The 22,270-nt window shown below is 41.7% G+C and overlaps 1 protein-coding gene across 3 annotated transcripts in view; it reads right to left on the bottom strand.

Moving 5' to 3' along the window:
• Nucleotides 1–22,270, bottom strand: part of ATG7 (autophagy related 7) — a 247,225-nt gene that overhangs the window by 213,507 nt on the left and 11,448 nt on the right. For 2 of the 3 annotated variants that reach the window (XM_045493810.1, XM_045493813.1), the window contains exons 2-7: nt 17,217–17,389; nt 16,429–16,483; nt 8,238–8,355; nt 6,285–6,362; nt 2,534–2,650; nt 1,004–1,153 (exon numbers count right to left, since the gene is read on the bottom strand). In XM_045493810.1, the coding sequence (XP_045349766.1) occupies nt 1,004–1,153; nt 2,534–2,650; nt 6,285–6,362; nt 8,238–8,355; nt 16,429–16,483; nt 17,217–17,376 (678 nt within the window). In that variant the 5' untranslated portion in view covers nt 17,377–17,389. The remainder of the gene's footprint in view (nt 1–1,003; nt 1,154–2,533; nt 2,651–6,284; nt 6,363–8,237; nt 8,356–16,428; nt 16,484–17,216; nt 17,390–22,270) is intronic. The other variant, XM_045493811.1, reaches the window with a different exon arrangement.

Genomic DNA, 22,270 nt, shown 5'->3' with positions numbered 1-22,270 from the left:
TGCCCTTGGGAGCTTACTATCTAGTATGGAACAAAAGTTATTTGACAAGGGAACAGAACAGTAAATGAAGAACAGGGAATAAATGTAGTGAGATCAGAAAAGGGAAGATCTATGAGAAGGCTTCACTGTGGAGCTAGGATCCCAACAAGGAGAGTTTCTTAAGATCTTCACAGGTAGAGATTTCAGATGACACAATGCAAGGTCAAAGAGAGATATAGAAAAAGTCCTAGGTAGACTTGATTAGTCGGTGGTGGTGGTGGGGTTGTCTAGTTAAAAACAGGAAAACCTGGGGGGCGCTTGGGAGGCTCAGTTGGTTAAGTGTCTGACTTTGGCTCAGGTCATGATCTCACGGTTTGTGAGTTCAAGCCCTGCTTCAAGCTCTCTGCACTGTCAGCGCAGAGCCTACTTTGGATCGTCCATCTTGCTCTCTCTGTTGCCCCCTCTCAAAAATAAAAATAAACATTAAAAAAAAAACCCAACAACAACAGGAAAACTTGGTTGGAACAATGGTTTATGAGGAAAATAGTGGAAGAATGAGGCAGGAAAGGTGGCTTGGAGCCAGAAGGAAGACACCATTAACTGGTGATCATTGAAAGATAGGGTGGATGTGAGCAGTTTAAAGCAGATTCTTCTATTGTGGTGGTGCGCAAGATGGAAGCAAAAAGACTAACTGTCCAGGAGAGAGGTAAGCAGGGCCTAAAATACGTGGCAACTCTAGAAATAAGTTAAAATATAGATGCAAAATATAGTGCAACAAAAACTGAAATAACTTTATCACTAATAGGAAGTGAGGAACCCAATAGGAGGTGAGCTAGGAAAATGGAGGAGAAAGTGATCTGGGAATGGCAGGGGGTGGGAGATGGTGAAGACAAAGAAACATTCTACAACATTCTTTGGAGGGCCAAAGAAATCTGAGTTTGAATTGTGTAGTAGTCTATCATAACATGAACATCAGATTTTTTTTTTTAATGGATGATAAAATGAAACTCAGAGTTTCTCTGACCTTTGTCCTTTGGTCTTGGAAGAAATCACCGTAGTGTTTAAGCAGGGAAACCAGCACCACGTTCTCATCATACTTGATTAAGAAGTAAGGTAGCGCTGGGACTCCTTCTGTTTGACAAAGATCATCATATGCACGCTCAAGGGCTTGAATCTAAGAACAGGAAACATTGAGTTATTCTCCAATCACATATCTAATTCTGAGCTAAAAATTAACATAAAAGGTATTTTCAAGCCAGAAGACTGGAAATGACTGAGCATACCCCTGTTACTCTTTTGCAGCAAATGAACACAGAAGTGCCCCCCAAATAATACCACTTCACTTCTGTGTAACACTTCCCATGTGCATGGTGGTGTCTTAGGAGCACAAGGAGACATTTTTATGGTGCAACATGGTGGTTCCCTAAGATGTTAACCACAAAGGTGTACAGAGAGAGCTCCAAACATTATTTAGCTCCTGTAATAACCAAGCACTGAATCCATCACTGATTAATTTTACCCTGAACCTCTCCACAAAATAACAGCATTATTGAGACACACCTCACTTATTATATAATTCACCCACATAAGATACATAATTAAGTGCGTTTTAAGCATGTTCACAGGATTATGTAACCATCAACTAATTTTAAAGTTGCCTTTTTTTTTTTTTAAAGTAATCTCTATACTCAATGTGGGGCTTGAACTCATGACCGTGAGATCAAGAGTCAGATGCTTTTCCAACTGAGCCAACTGGGAGCCCCATCAACATAACGATTTTACAACATATATGTCGCTCTTAAAAGAAATTCCATATCCATCAGCAGTCAGTCCTCGTGGCGTAATCCTTTTCCTCTACTTACACTTATTCTTGGGAAACTAGTTCCACAAAACCACAACCTTTGATTTATACTAAACAAAATTACTAATTTTTCATCAATAAGGGTTTCTCCCTGGTGTTAGAATCCATGGTTTAATGACTGACATGCTTCATGAATCCAAATCATCTTGCCACTCAAACCTTGCCTCAATGACAATCAGAATATCTGGTTGAGGGTCTGTGTTGTACTAGTTTGATTATTTTCATTGCCCTCCTTCAGACCACCTCTGTCTTATGGTCTTCCTTAGACCACAAAGACTACCTTTGTGTGTACCATTCCTGATGTAGAAGTTCCACAACTTGGTGTGAGGGTAGTGGAATGTCTTCTATTTGGTTTCAAAGACTCTCTTCCCAAAGTATACTAGTGCCTTGGGATCTTCTACAATGAAAGTGAACACCACATTTTGGCAAATTCTTGCAGACTTTCAACATGTTCCTATAGCTCCTCTACTGGCTCAGCCTTTCACCAAATGCCACTGAACACCTGGAAAAGTATCTTGGACTACTCCTTTGGAATGATTCTACAAACATTTTGTAAATAAGTCTGCTCCTAGTGCCACCTTTGGAGGATTCCACAGTGACCAACTCTTCATTCAGACAACTGCCTGCCTTTAGATAAAGTACTCAAGCTCATTAAGTCCAATTTTACCTGCATTTTGCTTTATTTGTTGATACCTGTTTTGGTGAAAACCTTTGATCCAAGCCCACTGGCCCCTGAATGAGGGGTAGACTCTCTGGAAGACAGAGAGCAGGGAAGCAAAACCAATAGTAGAAGTGGTACTTCTTTAGATCCTAGAAGAAAGAATATAAGAGGATTATAACCAATGATGAAACTGAAATGCATTCATTGATGTAATTCCCCAACACCACTTAGACACGTTGAGGCGCACAACATAGAATCACCTGGTCAGAAAGTCTTATCTCCAACAGAACTCAGGATAGAATACAGAATTTCTGTCTTTCTCCTAAAATATACCCACACACCAAACAATAATATATCATGATAAACATATTTATCATCTACTTGCTAAAGAAAGTGTTGACAATTATCATCATCACTGTGTAATACACAAAACCATCCCAAGAGGTAACTATTATCCCATTTTACAGACAGAAAACTGAAGCTTATAGGGGGGGTGAAGAAAAGAACTTCAGCCAAACAAAGATATTGATTAGTGGAGAGGGAAGCAGAATTCCATTTCCAAAATATCAGCTTCCTCCGCAGAACCACACATACTCAACCACCCTTCTGGGGAGGCACAGCCATCAAACATGGTTATTGCTCTTCACAGTCAAATGAATTAGCATGATATTGAAGAAGCTGTGCTATCCATAACCTATATATGCCTGAGATAATAAAATGCTGCTTTCAGAAATACTTTGTTGGTGAAATTCAGGTCAACAATTATTAGGCACTTGCTATGTACAAGGTAATACATTAGACACTCTGACAATAAGAAGATAAATAAAACCCAGTCCAGCCCTTGGGCAGCTCACTCTCTATACAGGCAGAGATAAAGTGAGTCATGAGACACAGAAGAGGTTCTAAGAGCAAAGGAGCACCAGCGATATGAGATTACATCTTCAGGGGTATATTTGATGGCTCCCCCACCAGGGGAAGTGAGGCAGGGGCAATGACTCATGAAGCTGTTCTAGATAACTGTTTCCACCCAGGTTGGATGCTTTTGCCCTGAACTCTTGCAGCCTTTGTGGCCTGAATCACTCATATTATGGGATCTCACAGTTATCTCAGTGTCTGACAGCTTCTCCATCAGTCAGTTTATTTGGCTAATCAATGTTTCTTCTTTAATCTTACTAAGAATAAACAATAGATAGTTGTTTGATGACTTTTTGAGACAAAATTCATATACCATAAAATTTACCATGTTAAAATATACACCTGAATGTTTGTCTGGGGGTACTGACAAGGTTGTACTACCATCACTCAATTGCAGAACATTTTCATTGCCCCAAAAAGAAAACTTCAAGAGTAGAAACTCCCATTAGTTTATTAGTTAGAAATACCCATTCACAGAATTCCCCATTCCCCCTTCTCCCCAACCCCTAGGAACCACTAATCTATTTTCTGTCTCAATGAATTTGACTATTCTGAAATTTTCATATAAATGAAATCATACTAGATAACTTTTTAAATAAATATAAATGTATACATAAATGTGTGTCTAGATGAGAAAGCCTAGTCATTATAGATTCCAGTCTCTAATTCTGCCATTAATTGATCAACTGACAACAAATTCCCTTTTGACAACAGCAAAACAAACTACAAAATAGAAATTAATGAAGTGCCTGTTCCTTTGAATCCTAAAAACAGCAGAAAGAAAAGCAAAAGTACCTCCAGAGATTATACTCTCTTCTTTGTATTTAAATGATTTGTCATAACTGATCTTTAGTCAAAGGTTAAACAATTCAAGATGAAGGACTTCATAATTTCTAAGAAGCTTTATCAGATCATCTTCAAAAGTCAAAAGGCTTGAATTTCTTAGAATTCTTTTCAGGATACAAAGGATCTTGATAAAATTAAACACAAAGCCCTTTGTATTTGAAGATTTTAAAAGACAGAGACTTAATTTTTTTTTTAAGGTAGGCTAAGAATGGTCAGTAAAAAGGGCAACAGGGCCAATACATGCGCTAACTCTAGGAAATGCCTTAAGACTTTAAGTAAGAGCTAATGTTATTTTTCTTATTAAATGCAAATTGTCAGATTCTACTAACTAGAATTCTTGGTACAGAAAATATATTGATGTTAAAATAACAAACCCAGAAATCTTTAACTAGCACCACTTATCTCTCTCTTAGTGGCAGATCTACAAAACTGCTCAAATTTACAGACAAATTATTAATGCCAAATTGCAGCTAGTAATCTCATGAAGAATTTAAACATTTTTCTATCTCCCCCACTATTACACAGAAAGCATTATAACTCGTTAGGAAATGTGCTCCTTATAGATAGCCAGCCTTTGGCATGACCTTCAGTATGACTTTTATCATTCTCTCCTTTGCCTTGGGCAGCAAATCAGGCAGCATTCAGAAGAAACAGGATTAGTTCATGGGGCAGGAAGAAAGGTAAGACCTATAACTTGGTGAAAGAAAGAGGTTAGTGGAGGAGAGGGGGGAGGGGAGGATGAAGGGGAGGGAAGGGAAGGAAAGAGGAAAAGAAGAAAATAAAAAAAGAAAGGAAGAAAGGAAGGAAGGAAGGAAGGAAGGAAGGAGGAAGATAGACAGACAGATGTGGGGAAGAAGATTAATATTCAAAGCTAATGAAGCTGGTAAAACAGTACACTTAATACACATCAACGTCGATACGTTTATATGCCTTCTCTAGAGAATTTATCCTAAAGAAATAAAATGAACAGGAAAAAAAAATCAGTATGGCCAATATTGTTCACTGCAGCATTTTACAAAATAGTGAATATTAGAAACAACCTAGATGTACAAGAACCTATAGAACATACACTTGACAGAATATTATATAGTCAGCCTAATTATAAAGACTAAATTCATTTCATATGTAGATATATAGAGACATACACTCATGTACATATATGTGTACATATACCTGCATGTATGTGTGTTAAGTGTGTGTGTGTGTGGCTCATATCTCTATCATCAACCCTTTCATTTCCCCATATCACCCATCACCAAGACCAGGTCCTTCCCCCTACTTCCCTAGGCATTAGATGTTACATTTACACAAAACATTTTTCTTTCTTAAAAAACCACAACTGTTGGGGCACCTGGGTGGCTCAGTCGGTTAAGCGTCCGACTTCCTCTCGGGTCATGGTCTCATGGCTGGTGAGTTCAAGCCCCACATCGGGCTCTGTGCTGACAGCTCGGAGCCTGGAGCCTGCTTCTGATTCTGTGTCTCCTTCTCTCTCTGCCCCTCCCCCACTTGTGCTCTGTCTCTATCAAAAATAAATGTAAAAAAAATGTTTTAATAAAAAAAAAACAAAAACACAACTGTGTGGACAAACTATGTAGAGCAGTGTGAACTCCTCTAGTCCAGAAGCTGCTGGAGGATAGCCAGGATCCCCAAGATGTCATCTTTTTCTTATGGTGATGGACCGAGCAACTGAGCCCCACAGACTATACTGAATAAAGACTTTAGCAACAAAGAACCACTACTCCCTGAAGCTGATTTTATTGTGTCCTGAATGACAAGACTTGCATCACTGTGTTACATAAACCATGCAGTATGTAAGATCAGTAAGAATGAATTAATTTTGCACCGGTGATAAGTGCCAGCGCCTTCGGGCCACTAATCAAATGAGTGTTTCTTGACCAGCTCTGATTTAAATAACACCAGGTAATAGCTTCAGTGAGAAGTACACAGACTGCCCTATTGGCACCCAGGGCTCGGCCAGGGCATCTCAGCAGTCTAAATGTGACTGAGATTCTATTTACTTACTGCAAATGTCAAGAGGAGGAACTTGTTGAGGAGGACAGGGTTTTCGAGGGCAGCGCCCGATTTTACGGCTTCCCAAATCTGCCAGAAGAAAGAGAAGTGTCAAGGCAGGTTCTCAGGCCTCTCTGAGTTTCTCACTCTCAAGACAAGCACAGAGGTGAAGAGCACCAGGGCCCAGCACCACTCATCCCAGGCAATAAAGTGGGTTGTTACCTCACTCTGGCCACTTTGCATGGCCTCTCCACCAGCCACATTCCATGAGGGGCCTGGGGAAACTGAGAGAACGCAGAGTGCTCCTCTCAGTGAGTCTCAGCATCCAAGGAGGCAACCAGGACATTTTCATGCCTTCATTATTTCCTCCAACAAATATTTACTAACTGCCTATTATCTACCAGGCACATCAGGATTACAGAATAAAAGACACAGTCCCTACCCTCAAGAAGCTTTGGGTCCCAGGAGGGAGACAGGCATAATTGTCTGAATGCACCACCAGGTAGGATGTGCTACCTCAAAAAGATGTGGAAATCTTGGGAGGAGCTCCGAACTGGGCTGGGGAGGTGGGAGGGAAAGGAAGCAGGAAGGGGTTCCAGGAAGCGGTGATTTGAACTAGGTGTAGGGGATTTCTGGAAGTGCTGTTTGGGATTATCTTGCCCTGAGACAGGAAGGTAAGACAATGAGGAGTTGATGCATACTCAGCAAGTACTGTGGCCAGAAGCAGAAGCTGGCACTGGGCTGCAGCTGTTGATCACAAGATGTTTTAGTAGCTAAGATTAGCTGCTATACTTTGTGTTACTAAACAAGACAAACGGTTGCACCCACAAGAGCCACTGGGTGGAAGAGGGAAATTAGCAAAGAGAAGTTCCTGCTATTGACATGATCACCTTGGAGGAGCTAGACCAGAGAAGAGCAGGCCCCACTTCTGATAAACTGAGAGGGTGGGAACTGCTGGGGAATGTGGACAGGGGTGAAGGCTGAGCCCCAGCACAAGGGGTGGGATTTCTGTGGGAAGCAATCTGTGATTTTTGATGGTGGATGAGGACCTGACCCAACTCTTTGGAGACAGCCTTTTAAATGTGCAGCCACAGCAGGAGCCCAGGAGCAGTTGAGTGGCAGGCCAAGGACAACCATCATCACCTGGGTCACAAGCTACATGCATCTCGAGGGATGTAAGGGATACCAAAGGCAGAAGACTTCCTTCTCTGACCATGGCACCCACATAAATAAGACTCTTTCGTTTAAGACTAGTGCGAAGACCACTCGATTAAGTGGGTTAGAGGGGATTGGGATAAACTGTCCTACCATTTTAATTCCTCACACTAACTCAGATATGAACAAGTTAAGGGAAAGACACTCCCGGCAGAGAGAACACCATGTCCCAAGGACAGAGGTGAGAACCAAAGTAGGTGGAGTAATTATAAGTGATTTGCTGTGACAGGGTCAGAGAAGGTGAGGGCAAGAGTGACAGGAGAGAAAAGCCACAGAGACCACAGAGGCCAGGCCACAGGTGCCTTGTAAATCAGATGGAATAGTTTACATTTAGCCCGAAGTATACTGGAGAGACCATGCGATTATTTCAGAGAGCATTACAGTGCTCAGGACTGGACTGGAAAGCCAAGGAGCACAAAGAACAGAGAACCCAAGGCCATGCAGACACAGGAATAGAACTCTCAGGGACAGGTCAAGCTGCTTCAAAATGCTAATTAAAGAGCAACAGCAAAGCTTTCACAACTGCCCTGCGATGAAACTCCTGCCTATGCCCAGCTGAGAGCCTGAATATCTTCTCCCTGACTTTCCCGCCAACACAGGAGAGCTGGGGAAATAAACCAAAGCCCACGACTATCTTCAAGTACCAACTATATGCTAGTTTCCATGACAGACACATGCACCTGATCAGAGACACTGCACCTACCGAGACCATGGAAAACAGAATACATACATCATCTTTTCCCAGCTAACCTCGTCTGCTGCTTGTTCCAAAAGTAGCTTCTTATCTGCGGCCTTGAAAGCCTCGAGTGTGTTGGTGTTAAAGAGCGTTCCAATAGCCGGACAGCAGTGGGCTGGGGTGGGAGCACTCCTGGACACAGGAGAAACATGGTTAGGCAGGCACAGCCAGGACAGCAGTGGGAGACAAAAGACAGTGCTCTGTAGGGCAAAGAGAAGATCAACCACACATTTCTTTGGGAAAAGATGAATATCCTCACTTAGGAACTAAAAATAGGCACTGCACACACACATGCGCACACGCGCACACACACACACACACACACACACACACACACACACACACAAAGCCTCTATATTCCCTTTACCCTGATCTCTTGGCATGTTGTTCTTCCACTGCCCCTCCTCCAGTATAAGTTGATTTCCTAGTTTTTACTCTTTCCCATCTTTAACCCGAAAAGGAAGCATCATTTATTGAACTTCCACTGTGCCAAGAACTACACAATGTTTGAATTTTCTTAACAGCTTTTTCTTTCAGTTAAAGCTTTAAGTAACTTGCCTAAGGTCACATAAAAATAGGCAGAGCTGGAATCTAAAGCCAGAACTAGCCCACTCCAAGGTACTGGGCTGCCTACTGCCTACTCCCCACTCAAACCCTCCCAGGCTTCAAGGCCCTGCTCCAAACCCTCTCTTTCCAGGAGGCCCCTCCCATTTCCTCTGGTAATGGCTGGCACAGGAAACTGAGCGTCCCATTTTAGATTGTCGTATACACCTAACTAGAGGACAGCAAGCTCCCTGCAGGCAGGGAACTTGTCTCCTTCTTCTGGCTGTCCCCAGACCTCCCCAGCCCAAACAGGTTTCATGCAGAGCTGCTGCTAAGCAAACTCCTGGTGGTCGTCTGAGTCATACAGACAATATGTGTCATACCTGGGCTACCTACCAATCTGTTGTGTCACATGTGTGTCGCACTCTACACTGTCCCCTTATAGTCAAAATCAGGGGAGCAGAAGATGAGTTACTTCTGAATACAAATTCAGATGTGGAAACATCTGGTCTCTTCTCTGAAATGACTGATTTGTGTTTCAGAGGTTACATACGCCTAATACTGTTGTCAATTACAACTACTGCAGAGAGAATATACATTTTTAATGACTGCACTGATGGGAGCTGTATGGTTTCGAAGACCTTGTGTCTCTTCACTTGGAGTCTGTGTAAAACTGGGTCCACAAGGGCTGCAAGCAGAAGATCAAAACCTAGAAGAGGTGTGGAGGGGTGCAATGGGGGCAGAGGGCTCTGCCAAATGCTGTCTGTGGGGCTCAAATGCCAAGTCCTGGGGAAAAAGTAACTTTACATGGTCAGAGCCTTCCCTTGGAGGGTGACAAGTCAGCAAACAGGTTGCTTCTCACAATGCTACTCTAATAAAATATTTTTCAGCCATGTGATAGGAGGACATCAAAGACAGTCTTAAGGAGAAAGAGACATCAAAAAGGGGCGAAACTCAGCCTAGAGGGAGGAGGAAGGAAGCACAGTGGTTGGCACATTAGGCCTTCTACATTCAGACTTGGCTTCAAGAAATTACTGCTGAAACAGAAGGAGCAAACCTCTGAGCTAATCTGATACTAGCACAAGAGGAAGGTACCCTTCTTCCTAAGTGCCCGAATGTCCCAGGTGTGTGAATGCAGTATCAAAGTGTCATCACAAGAATTTGAGCAACTGCCAGCACACCGGCCAGGCTCCTAGAACATCAGTACTCATGCAAGTTAATCAGTGCGGACAACCGAAGTCTCAAAGGAGAAGAACTTTTCATGAGTAAAGCTCTACCAGGGGATGTGGCCAAGGAAATAAATTTAAAGGGTGATAGTGGGAAGGAAAGCCATTCTGCCAATCTCTCCAAGTTCAAGTTCACTTGTTCTGCACAGAAGTGGCTCGGATGAGGAGTGGAAAGAGCCCTGGACTTGGAAACAAGAGAATTTGGTCCAAATCCTGGATCCTAGATACATATTAGTTTAGTTTCCTACAACTCCATTGATATGAAATGTCCAGAATAATCAAATCCATACACAGAAAGCAGATTGTTGTTGCCAGGCTAGGGGGAGGGAGCAGGGGACAGGGGTGGGAGAAGGGAAGAAGGGAGAGTAACTGCTAATGAGGTTAGGCTTTCTTTCCAGAATGATGAAAATGTTCTGAAATTGGTGATGGCAGCAGCTCAACCTGGTGAATACACTAAAAACTGCTGAATTACACATTTTAAAAGGGTGAATTTTGTGGTATATAAATTATATCTAAATAAAGCTGCTAGGAGATCAGAATTAGAAATCTTCGCCATATAGTAAAGCCAACAGTGAATTCACAATGATATATAGACTAACCAGGTAAAGAATTGATCTTAGAAAGGCCTCTAGCTTGGGCCTGCTTGGGGAGGCTACTTCTAGAAACTTGGCCTTCACTTCACTCAGTCTCACGGTGCTTACTGTGGAAAGTACTGAAGCTGGTTTGCACCTGTTATTTACACCTGGCCAAAGGCAGGCATGTGGCCAGAGCTTCCAGAACACACAGGCAGGGTGGTGGCCAGAACAGGATAAATCCCCCAAAAGAAAGACAGAGGCTGTTCTTCACACCTGGAGGAACCTTTGCTCCACAGGCACAGCTCTGCATGCCCTAGGAACCTAGGAAGTCATACTCAGCCTGGGGGCATGTGCCAGTATCTCTGCTTTCCCTAATAATCTGTGAGTTTCTGTTTGCAACATTTTCTAACAGAGTCCACCGGTGTCTCTCGACCACCCACACCACATCCCATTTTGACAGCCATGCATTTAGACTGCTTTCAAGATTTCAAGGTATTTGAGCAACTAGCACACATCAGACGTGTTAGGGGCTAAGGAGTTAACGGAGACTAAGAGCCTGTGTCCCAGATGATTTTGCCTACGAGTCTTATGTTCCTTAACTATTTTTTTCAAGTTTTTTTTTTTTTTTTTAAGGGCAAAGGTTATGCCCTAATCATGTCCAACTTGAGGCTTAGAAAATATTTCTTATGACTACAAAGATAAATGTTCCTCAAGGGAGCCCAGAGAAACAAAAACTTTTTTTAATAAGTCAGTTTCACATTTATGCCGAGAATGTCCACCAAAATCTATTCTTTTCTTTTTAAACAGATATAGAGTACATATGTGCAGCTTGTAGCTGGGCACCATGTTTCCCAGTCTTCCTTATAAGACAGGTAAGCCCTCACACTCCTACCAATTAACCTAAGTGAAGGGAAGCATGTCTCTACCCGGCAAGGTAAAGTGACAATTCAGTTTTTTGGTTTGTTTTTTTTTTACTTTTTTTTTTTTTAATGTTTATTTATTTTTGAGAGAGAGAGAGAGACAGAGTGTGAGCAGGGGCACAGTAGGGGCAGAGAGAGGGAGACACTGAACTCGAAGCGGGCTCCAGGCTCCACGTTGTCAGCACAGAGCCCAACATGGGGCTCAAACTCACGAATTATGAGATCATGAGCTGAGCTGAAATTGGACACTTAACCGACTGAGTCACCCAGGCGCACTGTCATTTTTCTTTTTTTTTTTAAGTAGGCTCCACACCCAATGTGAGGCTTGAACTCACGACCCTGAGATCAAGAGTCGCACACTCCACTGAGCCAACGAGGTGCCCCTGACAATTCAGTTGCAAGCAAGCCCTCCAGAATGAGGCAGCCATAGTCCAGAACACTGGACTATTAAGTGGGCAAGAAATAAACCTCCTTTGTGTTTGGGCCATTACATTTGTGGGACTGGTTCAGCAGTACACCCTACCCAAAGACAGCAATCTCCAGTGAAAGACAGTTGATGCCTGACAAAATACTACTTCACCACTAACTGAGCCTAATACGTGTACGGAGGAGGATCTTACGGTGCTAACTGCTGGCAGAGAGTCCCCATTAGGCTTCCGGGGACTCCAAGGATAAGGGATTGATCTGGGGCTACGTGAAGCTGAGATATGCCTGGCATCTATAAACGAGTACTAGGACTGAGAGCTTTTCAGCTGTGTCTTATTCTTCTCTGCATGCCCAGTGCCTACCACGTTCTATTGTTACAACACAGAGGAAGCAATCAATAAGTATTTCCGAAATAACGATTACCTCTTCACATGTATTACAGCACAGAGCACACTACAATGCAAATATTTGTTTTCTACCTGTATCCAGAGCTCTGTGTTTCCTAAGTCTTTGTGTTCCTAACACCTACACATCCTGCACTTAAGAGACATTCAGTGTCTGATGAATAAATTTATAAAGATTTGCCCTACAAACCAAGCCAATGTACAGCAATAAAAACAAAGGAAGATTAATAATGAAAATAATTTGGGGGCGCCTGGGTGGCGCAGTCGGTTAAGCGTCCGACTTCAGCCAGGTCACGATCTCGCGGTCCGGGAGTTCGAGCTCCGCGTCAGGCTCTGGGCTGATGGCTCAGAGCCTGGAGCCTGTTTCCGATTCTGTGTCTCCCTCTCTCTCTGCCCCTCCCCCGTTCATGCTCTGTCTCTCTCTGTCCCCAAAATAAATAAAACGTTGAAAGAAAAAAAAAAATTAAAAAAAAAAATAATAATGAAAATAATTTGGATACGAAGAACTCCTTTCTTCTGTGGAGCTCCAAGCACTTTCATTAAACTCCCTAGCTGCCTTAGTCTGTTTGGCCTGCTGCAACAAAATGCCACCGACCAGGTGGCTTATTAACAACAGAAATGTATTTCTCATAGTTCTAGAGGCTGGAGGTCAAGATCAAGGTGCCAGCATGGTCAGGTTCTGGTGAAAGCCCTGTTCCAGTCACAGACTGCCCAAGTCTCCCTCAAGGGGTGGAAGGGGCGGGTTAGCCGCCTGGGGGTCTATTGTAAGGCACCAATCCCATTCATGAGGGGTCTGCCTCCTGACCTAACCTCCTCCTAAAGGCCCCACCTCCTGATACCATCACCTTGGGCATTAGGTTTTCAACATATGAATTTGGGCAGGGACACAAATACTAAGACCAAAGCACCAATCATCCTAAGACAGAGAGATTCAGAAAATCACAGACTTTTAAAAGCAGAAGGAACATCAGAAGCCAAGCGCTCGAGATGAGGAAACTGAAGAGGAAGAAACTAAAAAGACTTATCCTAGGTAACAGAGTTAATCCAATGTAGATACAGGCCTTCCAGGTCCAGCTCCACCACTGGGGCCGTGTCTCATTCCTGCTCATCCCCGCAAGGGCTCACCACACAGCCTTGCACACTGTGAGTATTCAACAGCACAATGAAAAAATATGACCAAATAGAGCAATTTATGTAAAAGTCATACCTGCACGATCACAGATTTTCTTATCTCCTTCAACCAAAATTTCTGGATCACTCAAATGTAAGATGTTTGGATTTTGTTATCTGATCAAACCTAACATCTGTGAACAGCTTTTTCTATAGTTGATTGTTCCAAAGGATAAAACTATTAAAATCTTCATTAAAACCAATCTAGTGTCAGAATAAAGGTGGGAGCAAGTCTAGCTTGCAAGGAATGTTAGATTCTCCAGATCACATTAAAACTACACTGTTGATATACTCCCTTGATCATCTTCAGATAATTTAATGCTTGTACTCTGCTGGTTCTTTTCCTTATTATCTTGCAATTGCTTCAAAGGTAAGTTAGTCTCTACCAAAACAAGAGATCGATTACTAGGATTTGACTTGTTCTGACAAGCAATCACAAGGAATTCATTACAGAGCAAGAAACCTCTGAAGAGAACAAGAAACACCAACACATACCTTTTAAAGGTGTAAAGACTAATATATTTTTATCAAGACTGCATTTTATTTATCCTAAGCCATTCTTTCCCCTCAAAGTGTGGGATATTATTTATCTCATATCAAATCTCTGACTTACCTGCTATAGAGGAAAGGGCTAATATCATTTTGGATTTATGTTATGCAATTAAATTTTGCAATTTGATATACAGGAATCAAATGCATTGACTTTTGGAGAGATTTAAAAAATACATTCTAAGGCTAAAATCAACAACATAAACAACAGGTGTTGTCAAGGATATGGAGAAAAGGAATCCTCATGCCCTGCTGGTGGGAATGTAAACTGGTACAGCCACTGTGGAAAACAGTATGGAGGGTCCTCAAAAAGTTAAAAATAGAACTACCCTACCATCTACCAATCACACTACTGGGTATTTACCCAAAGAATACAAAAACACTGTTTCAAAGGGATACATGCACCCCTATGTTTACAGCAGCATTATTTACAATAGCCAAATTATGGAAGCAGCCCAAATGTCCATCAATTGACTTGTGTGTGTGTGTGTGTGTGTGTGTGTGTGTGTGTATAATTGGATATAATGGATAAGGAAGATGTGGTGTGTATATATAATATATATGATGGAATATTATTTAGCCATAAAAAAGAATGAAATCTTGCCATCTGCAATGACATGGATAAAGCTAAAGAGTATAATGGAAGGTGAAATAGAGAAAGACAAATACCATATGACTTCACTCATATGTGGCACTTAAGAAAGAAAATTAATGAGCAAAGGGGATAAAAAAGAGAGACAGAGAGAGACATCAAGAAACAGACTCTTAATTATAGAAAACAAACTGATGATTGCCAGAGGGGCAGGGGATAAGGGCATGGGCTAAATAGGTGATGGGGACTGGGGAGTACACTTGGCACGGAGAGCACCAGGTTGACTCACTACATCGTATATCTGAAACTAATACAACACTGTACGTTAACTAACTGGAATTAAAAAAAACAACAAAACTTAAAAATCCAAAAATAAATAAACAAATAAATAAAAATAAAAGATATATTCTAGGGATACTTTACTCGGAACACCCTAATCTTTGACTACTGCTACTCTGAAAAGCCAAGCAGTACTTACAAAGACCACTTGGCCTTCCCCACATCCTGCAACTTGATACTGCTAATGTGGAGAAAGCAAAAAACGTTGACCACTTGGAAGCTTTCCATTCTTCAACCTTTAATTGTCTTATAACCCCTCAACACGGTTTCTGCTCCACCCTTCTGTGTAAAATTCACTTTGGGAAACAATTCTCAAGAACTGCAAAGGGCCTAATCAACAAATCCAATGACCCTTGCACTGAACTCTGACCTTTCTGTTTCTGATATTGTTGATCATCTCTTTCCTTCCTGAAAGCATACATCTTTGGTTTCTGTAACGCTTTTCTGGTTCTTCCTCTGCGACAGTTCTTGCCTACTCTGCTAGTTCCGTGTCTTCCTTTGCAGACTCCCCAATCAGATCCATTCACTGTTCTGGTCCTTTGTTCTTACACAACAGTCTTCCTCTCTCATGGCCTCACGACTCCTCTACCTGGATGACTCTTCCTCCTTGACTCCAGTGCCTCCAGGGCATTTCTACCAGATGATGTCATCTCAAACTCAACAGGTTCTAAACCAAGCTTACCTCTTCTTAAAATTGTATCCACTTCCTGGTCTATCTCTGTAGAAGATAATAAAATGCCCCCAGCTACTAAGACTACAACCTCAGAAATATACTTCACTTTTCTCTCATCCCTGCTTCCTAAATTTAGCCACATGTGACCTTGGGCAAGCCACTTTACCTTCTGACCCATTGTTTCCTTGTCTGAAAAAATAGAGATTATTCACATCTGGCAGGTCTGAAAAGGATTATGTATGTGAAAACACCCACATAATTAAGTTAATGAATGTCTGTCTTCTCTCCAGCACTCCCTGTGGCCTTCAACCAGGGGAAAAAGACTCTTTGAGGGGATACGTCATATTTCCTTGAGTATTCCCATAATATAATGCCTTACACAGTGGCTTGTATACAGAAGTAGTCTAATAAATATGTTCACTGATGCCCATGGATAGGCATCCAAAGGAGTAAGTCAAGAAGAACCAATAAAGGATCACAAAATACTAACTAAAATCAAAAGCAGGTGGGATATTATCTAAATCTCAATTAATCTAGATGATACTTGGACCTAACAGGCTCTGATAATTACCTGCTGAAAATAATATATCTGATAGTCCTAAGCATCTAACACTTGTCTCTGTGCTATAATGGGGACAAAAGAATCAAGGACCTGGCCCTGCTCCCGGGGGCTCCCCCAGTTCTCCCTGTGGTCCACCTATGTGCAAAGTTAAGAATGCTCATTCCTCACAAAAAGCAAACACTTTTAGATTTTAAGCAAAAAAAAAAAAAAAAAAAAAAATACTCACATGTCAAAAGCACTGAACTCCAATGTTAAGCGAGCTGGAAGCCCAGCAGAATCACCTGGACAGAAGCATTATCACATTTTCCATTATGAGTCAGTAATAGCAGCATTCATAACTAAAACGTTTGTGAATAATTTTGTTCTTTTTCTTGAGCCCAAACTGCCCTGTGCAATTCTGGTCATCCATACTCAACAGGGACTTAGCAGAAGATGCCACAGCTTTTCTGAATCTCAGAAATTTGTCAAGAATAAAAAAAAAAAAAGATTCACTGGGGGAAATGATTTCTAATCTCCTCCCCCAGCAATTCTAAGTAATCAGTATTCATTCTTTGGATTAATTAACTGGGGTCTCGCTACTCCCTTTCTTTTCCCCACAACAAAGGGAAAGAAGTGAAAATGAACTTGGGTCAAAAGTCAGGAAGTAAAAGGGGGATAAAAGGTGCAGCATAGGGAATACAGTCAACATCACTGTAATCGTGTTGTATGGTGACAGATGGTAGCTACAGTTGTGGTGAGCACAGCATAACGTATAAACTTGTTGAATTGCTATGTTGTAAGCCTGAAACTAACGTAACATTGTGGCTGAACTACACTCAAATAAAAATAAGCAAATAAACAAATGTAAAGAACGAACGAACGAAAGAAATTAAGACAAGAAGTAAAAATAGAAAACAGTGAAAATCATTAATTATACAAGACAAGAGTGTCCCTTTCTAAAGGAAAGCTGACCCTATTCTGGAGGGCAGAGAAGGTGACAGAAGATGATGGCATACGGAGTGAACTGTCTCCTACCATTGTAGTAATATCCCTTAATGTCCTTGGGAGCTTCATCCAGCCGATATTCATTCAGTTTCCTCTGGGTCAACTCGTGCCAGAATCCAACATCCAAGGCACTGCTAAAGGGAGCAAACTGCAATTTGGAGAGCCCAGGATCCCCCGTAGCTGCTGCCATTATTTCTCTCCTACTAAAAAACAAAACGGAACACAGCAAAATGGCATCAATTGTGGTGAAAAAGAAAAAAAAAACATTTCTAATAAGGCATAATCAAAACAAACAAAAGATGATGGGAACTATGCAGGCTACCTGAAGACATAACTGAAAACCACCCTAAGTAATGTGCCCGTGTTGCCAAGTTTAGCCTCCTGGCAACACAACTGATTTTCTAAGTGAAGTCCTTTTTCTAAGGCCTTTCTGGCCTTCACCTCTGTGCATCTTCCTTTCTTGTTCAAGTCGGTCTGACTGGTGTACAAGTGCTACTACTCCTTCTTCAACATAATCATAGTCTCAGAAATTTGTGCCCTCCTGTGTGATCCTGGAGAACTTCACAAGTAAAAAACCCAGGCCCAGCCAGTCAGAAACACAAAACCCTGTCACAGCTCTGAATGAAAGCACTTGAGCACCCCCCCCCCCCCCACCGTGAGGAGAACAAAGAAGTTTCTGGCCCACCTAACCACAGTACCCAAATTTTTTTTTTTTGAAATCTCATCTTTTATCTTTTAAATGCATGGAAAATTTGCATCTTACTCTACTATATATGTATTTTAATATTTCTCCTCCTGAAATCTCCCTCTAACCCCTCCCCCAGCAATCAGGCATGCACACACTATAACTCCCCTACCCCTGCACACACTCTCAGGGATACACCTCCTCCAGCACAACACTAGAGAACTTGATATTTCTGAAAAGCAGAAGTGGGGGAGGTCTCTTCACGTTCCATCCTGTCCATCACTGTCCATCCCTGTGACCAGACAGAGTAATATTTCTAAAGCAGAAGGTATGAAGAGTCACACTATGACTATCATTCACACCTACTGCCTGAGTTTTGAGCCAAGATTATTACCTAGCTTTCAGTTTTCCCGACTTGGCTGATTTTGGAATTAAGAGAAATATATATAATTTGTAGTTAAGTTTTGGGGGAGTCAGAAGTTATACATGGATTTGGGGGAGTCAAAAGTTGGCATGGATAGGGATCAGCACCCTGTTCCGCAAGTTGTTCAAGGGTCAACTGTATAAGTGAGTTTAAAGCCAGGACTTACCATCAACTGATGAATGGATAAAGAAGATGTGGTTTATATATACAATGGAATACTACTTGGCAATGAGAAAAAATGAAATGTGGCCATTTGCAGCAACGTGGATGGAACTGGAGGGAGTTATGCTAAGTGAAGTCAGTCAGTCAGAGAAAGATAGATACCTTATGTTTTCACTCATATGTGGATCTTGAGAACCTTAACAGAAGACCATGGGGGAAAGGAAGGGAAAAAAAAAGTTACAGAGAGGGAGGAAGGCAAACCAAAGGAGACTCTCAAATACAGAGAACAAACTGAGGGGAAGGGGAGGTGGGGGAAGGGGAGAGGGGAAAGTGGGTGATGGGCATTGAGGAGGGCATTTGTTGGGATGAGCAATGGGTGTTGTAGGGAAGCCAATTTGACAATAAATTTAAATAAATAAATAAATAAATAAGGCAGGCAGGCAGTCAGGCAAGCAAGCCAGGACTTGGATGTGCTCGCTTTAGCAACATGTATACTAAAGCCAGGACTTGGATTTCTCAGAGATGTCTCAAGTTTGACAAATCCAAACTAAACATTTCTTTTTGCAAAATTCTGCCCCTTTTCCTGCATGTCCTAGTTTACATAATAGTACCACCTACATCCAAGGTCGAAACCTCAAAGTCATCTTCAATTTTCCTCTCTCTCACATTCAATAAATCACTAATTGCTAGAGGTTCAACCTTAAACGGGCCTCCGGAATGAGACGAAGATGACAGCGACAGCTACTCAGCATTGACCGGGACCAGGCACCACAGCAGGGCGTGCACCTGAATTTACTCCTCCAAAAAGCCCTAGGAAGTGACAGTTCCAATTTTAAAGAGGAAGAAACTGAGGTTGAGAGAGGTAAGAAGTCCACAGAAGGACATACAGGTAGGAAAGTGGAAGAGGGAAGAGGACAAGGACTCAAAGTCCATATTCCAAACATGTGATTTCGTGCTTCCTGTCCAAGTCAGCTTCTCTTCTTTCCGTCCTCCCCGCCACACATCAGGCCCACCATCTCACACCTTGGCTCCTGCAGTAACATGCTCACAGGTCACTGCCTTCTGTCCCTGTCTTCTCCAAACAAGTTGTCACGTTGCCACCAGATCTGATCTGTGCAGGGGGCTCCCTTGTTTAAACAAACAAAATCTTACTGGCTTTACTCCACAGAGAGTTTCCCAGCCTTTCACCTTTCCCTAGGAGACCTCTCCCCATCTCTACCAGGGAAATTCCTCTCATCTACTAAGACTCTTGATGAAGCTCTCATTAATGCCCACAGTCAGTGGGCATCAATGGCCCCCTTCTCTGTAATGACAGATGAAAACTTCCATTACAGGATTTGCCATCATGAATCATACTTACTTTTTTGATCATACCTTTTAAAAATCTTTTTAAACAACAGCAGTAGTAGTAGTAACTGTTCTAATTGAATGTTTATTCTGTGCCAAGCACTAAACATTCTACATATTATCTGATGACAACCCCAAAGTGGTTGCATTGTGCCTACTTTACAGAACAGAAATGGAGACACTGAAATATCAAGTCACTTGCCCAAAGTCACTCAGTTAGGGAGTAGAAGAGCTGATATTATAACCCAGGTTGACTGGCAGTAAAGCCCCAACTCTCATCACTATAGTGTATCGCCTTGAAAGAAGACACCCCTTTTCAGAGCCTGAATATTACCCATCAGCCCCACATATGCTAAAAACAATAACCATTTTGAAAAACATTTACATACTAACCTCCTCTCCAACAGGGTCAAAAGAAAAAGGTCATGGCCAGAGTAATTGTCCAATATGGAAGGAAATCAACACAGTGCAGACAGTGGTACAAATGGATCTCTGAGATCCTCCACGGGATGGGTCATCAGGTCCCTAAATGCTTTAGTCATCCACAACTTACTCTTAAAGGTTAACAGGAACTCACCATCATCTTGATGACCTACTGAGGTCATCAAGATGGAATTTTACCAGCGCCAGAAACAAAAGAGAAAACTCTTCTGTACAGCACTTCAGTAGCTGAGAAAAAGTGATTCAGGAAGACCACTTAGAAGATAACCGACAGGCATACTAAGACAGTAATCTACATAAAAGGCACATCCTTCAAACATTTTCTGACTTATTTGATCTTTGAGAAATTTCAAACAGAACCCAAGAGCCTATTTCACAAGAGGATGTGGTTGGTATTCAGCTGCTGAACTCCTGCTTGACAGGCTCAGAAAACAGAAGGGTCCTATGCAGCAGCAGCAGCAACACATGATGGGGAATTTGCTGGAAACATCTAAATATGATATGCAAGTATAAATGTATCACTTAGGAACCTATACATCTATGTCATACTGCCATCTTCCTTAAGCTGGAAGGGAAGATTTAAGAGGAAATGATCAGAATAGAAATCTGGAGGGAGCAGTAAGTTACAGGTGCAAAGTCATTTATGTGTAACTAACCTATATCCAAACATCACCTGCTTCATGAAAATTAAGGCTTGCCTATATATCCCAAGGTCAGAATTCTAGCTTCTGCTTAGCTTAGAAAGTTAAAATATGACTTTCATCATACCTCAACACTACATACGGACATATTCCAGGAAAGAAACTGACAGAGGCATCAATATAAGTGTGGGTTAACTTTATTTCAGACTATTTCTATCATATCCAGGATGTGAAACCCAGGAGTTACACAACATGGGATTGTGTCACTTCCACTGAAAGAGGAAAGGATTTGATGAAGATTCAATGCTGTAATGGAAAAGAATCCCAGCAGTAACCAAAACATCCAGCCAAGGTTAAGCTAAAATTGCAGATGGGTGGTTAAGCAATACAAACCCTTTTGGGGCTGTGTCTACCACCCAAAAGTGGTACAAATTTTAGGCTTTTATGAAAATAAAACTAAGTCACACTCAGCAAATTACATAAGGACAAGCTCAAAAAATACCACTGTCTGAATATTTACCAAAAGTTTCTGTCCAAATGGTCCTAAACGTTGGGTAGTGCTATTCTTCAAAGTCAAATCCCCATAGGAAATGGGTAATAGTGCTTGCCTCCCAAGAAAGAAGCTATGGAGTTGGGAGACAGGGGTATGGAGAGAGTTATTTTAAACTGTCTGGCCCTATTCCCTTTGAATTTTCTGTTCAGACTTCAGTGAATTTTGTGTTCACAATATAATGAATTTTGTGTATGTAGAACAACAATACAGAAATAAATACAATAATTAAAGAAAAAAGTCCTAACCCAATGGCAAGATGGGGAATGACTCCCAGCACAACTGCTTTGGTTCCAAGAAATAACACCTGAGAGATCTCTGATGCAACAATCATGTCTTATTCATCTTTCTTCAGCACTTACCACACTGCCTAGAATATATTAGGAGCTCAGTAAATGTTGACATGAAATAATAGTTCCCTTCCCCTCAAAAAGGGCCACTACATGGAGGCAATAATGAGACAAATTACAGCAGACTTTACAAATTACTAATAGCCTGAATTGTCCAAATAAGAAACAGATTGGCCGGAGAGATAATGAATTTTCCATTAGTGGAAGTGTTCAAGCATATATTAAGATGATTATTTGCCAAGTCATATTGTACAAAGGTTTACTGTATCAGGCAGTCAGATGAGCCCAGGGTTTGGCAGGCTTTTTCTGACAAGGGCCAGACAGTAAATATTTTAGTCATTTCATGCCAAAACAGTTTCTGTCATAGTTTCTCCTTCTTTTTTACAACTCTTGAAAAACGTACAAACAATCCTTAGCTTATGGACTGTGAGCACGCACACACACACACACACACACACACACACACACACACACACACACACAA

Source organism: Leopardus geoffroyi, chromosome A2, assembly GCF_018350155.1.
Source record: "Leopardus geoffroyi isolate Oge1 chromosome A2, O.geoffroyi_Oge1_pat1.0, whole genome shotgun sequence".
Taxonomy (NCBI): Eukaryota; Metazoa; Chordata; class Mammalia; order Carnivora; family Felidae; genus Leopardus; species Leopardus geoffroyi.
Note: the sequence above shows the minus strand (reverse complement) of the source record. Positions and strands in the feature narration are given on the sequence as shown.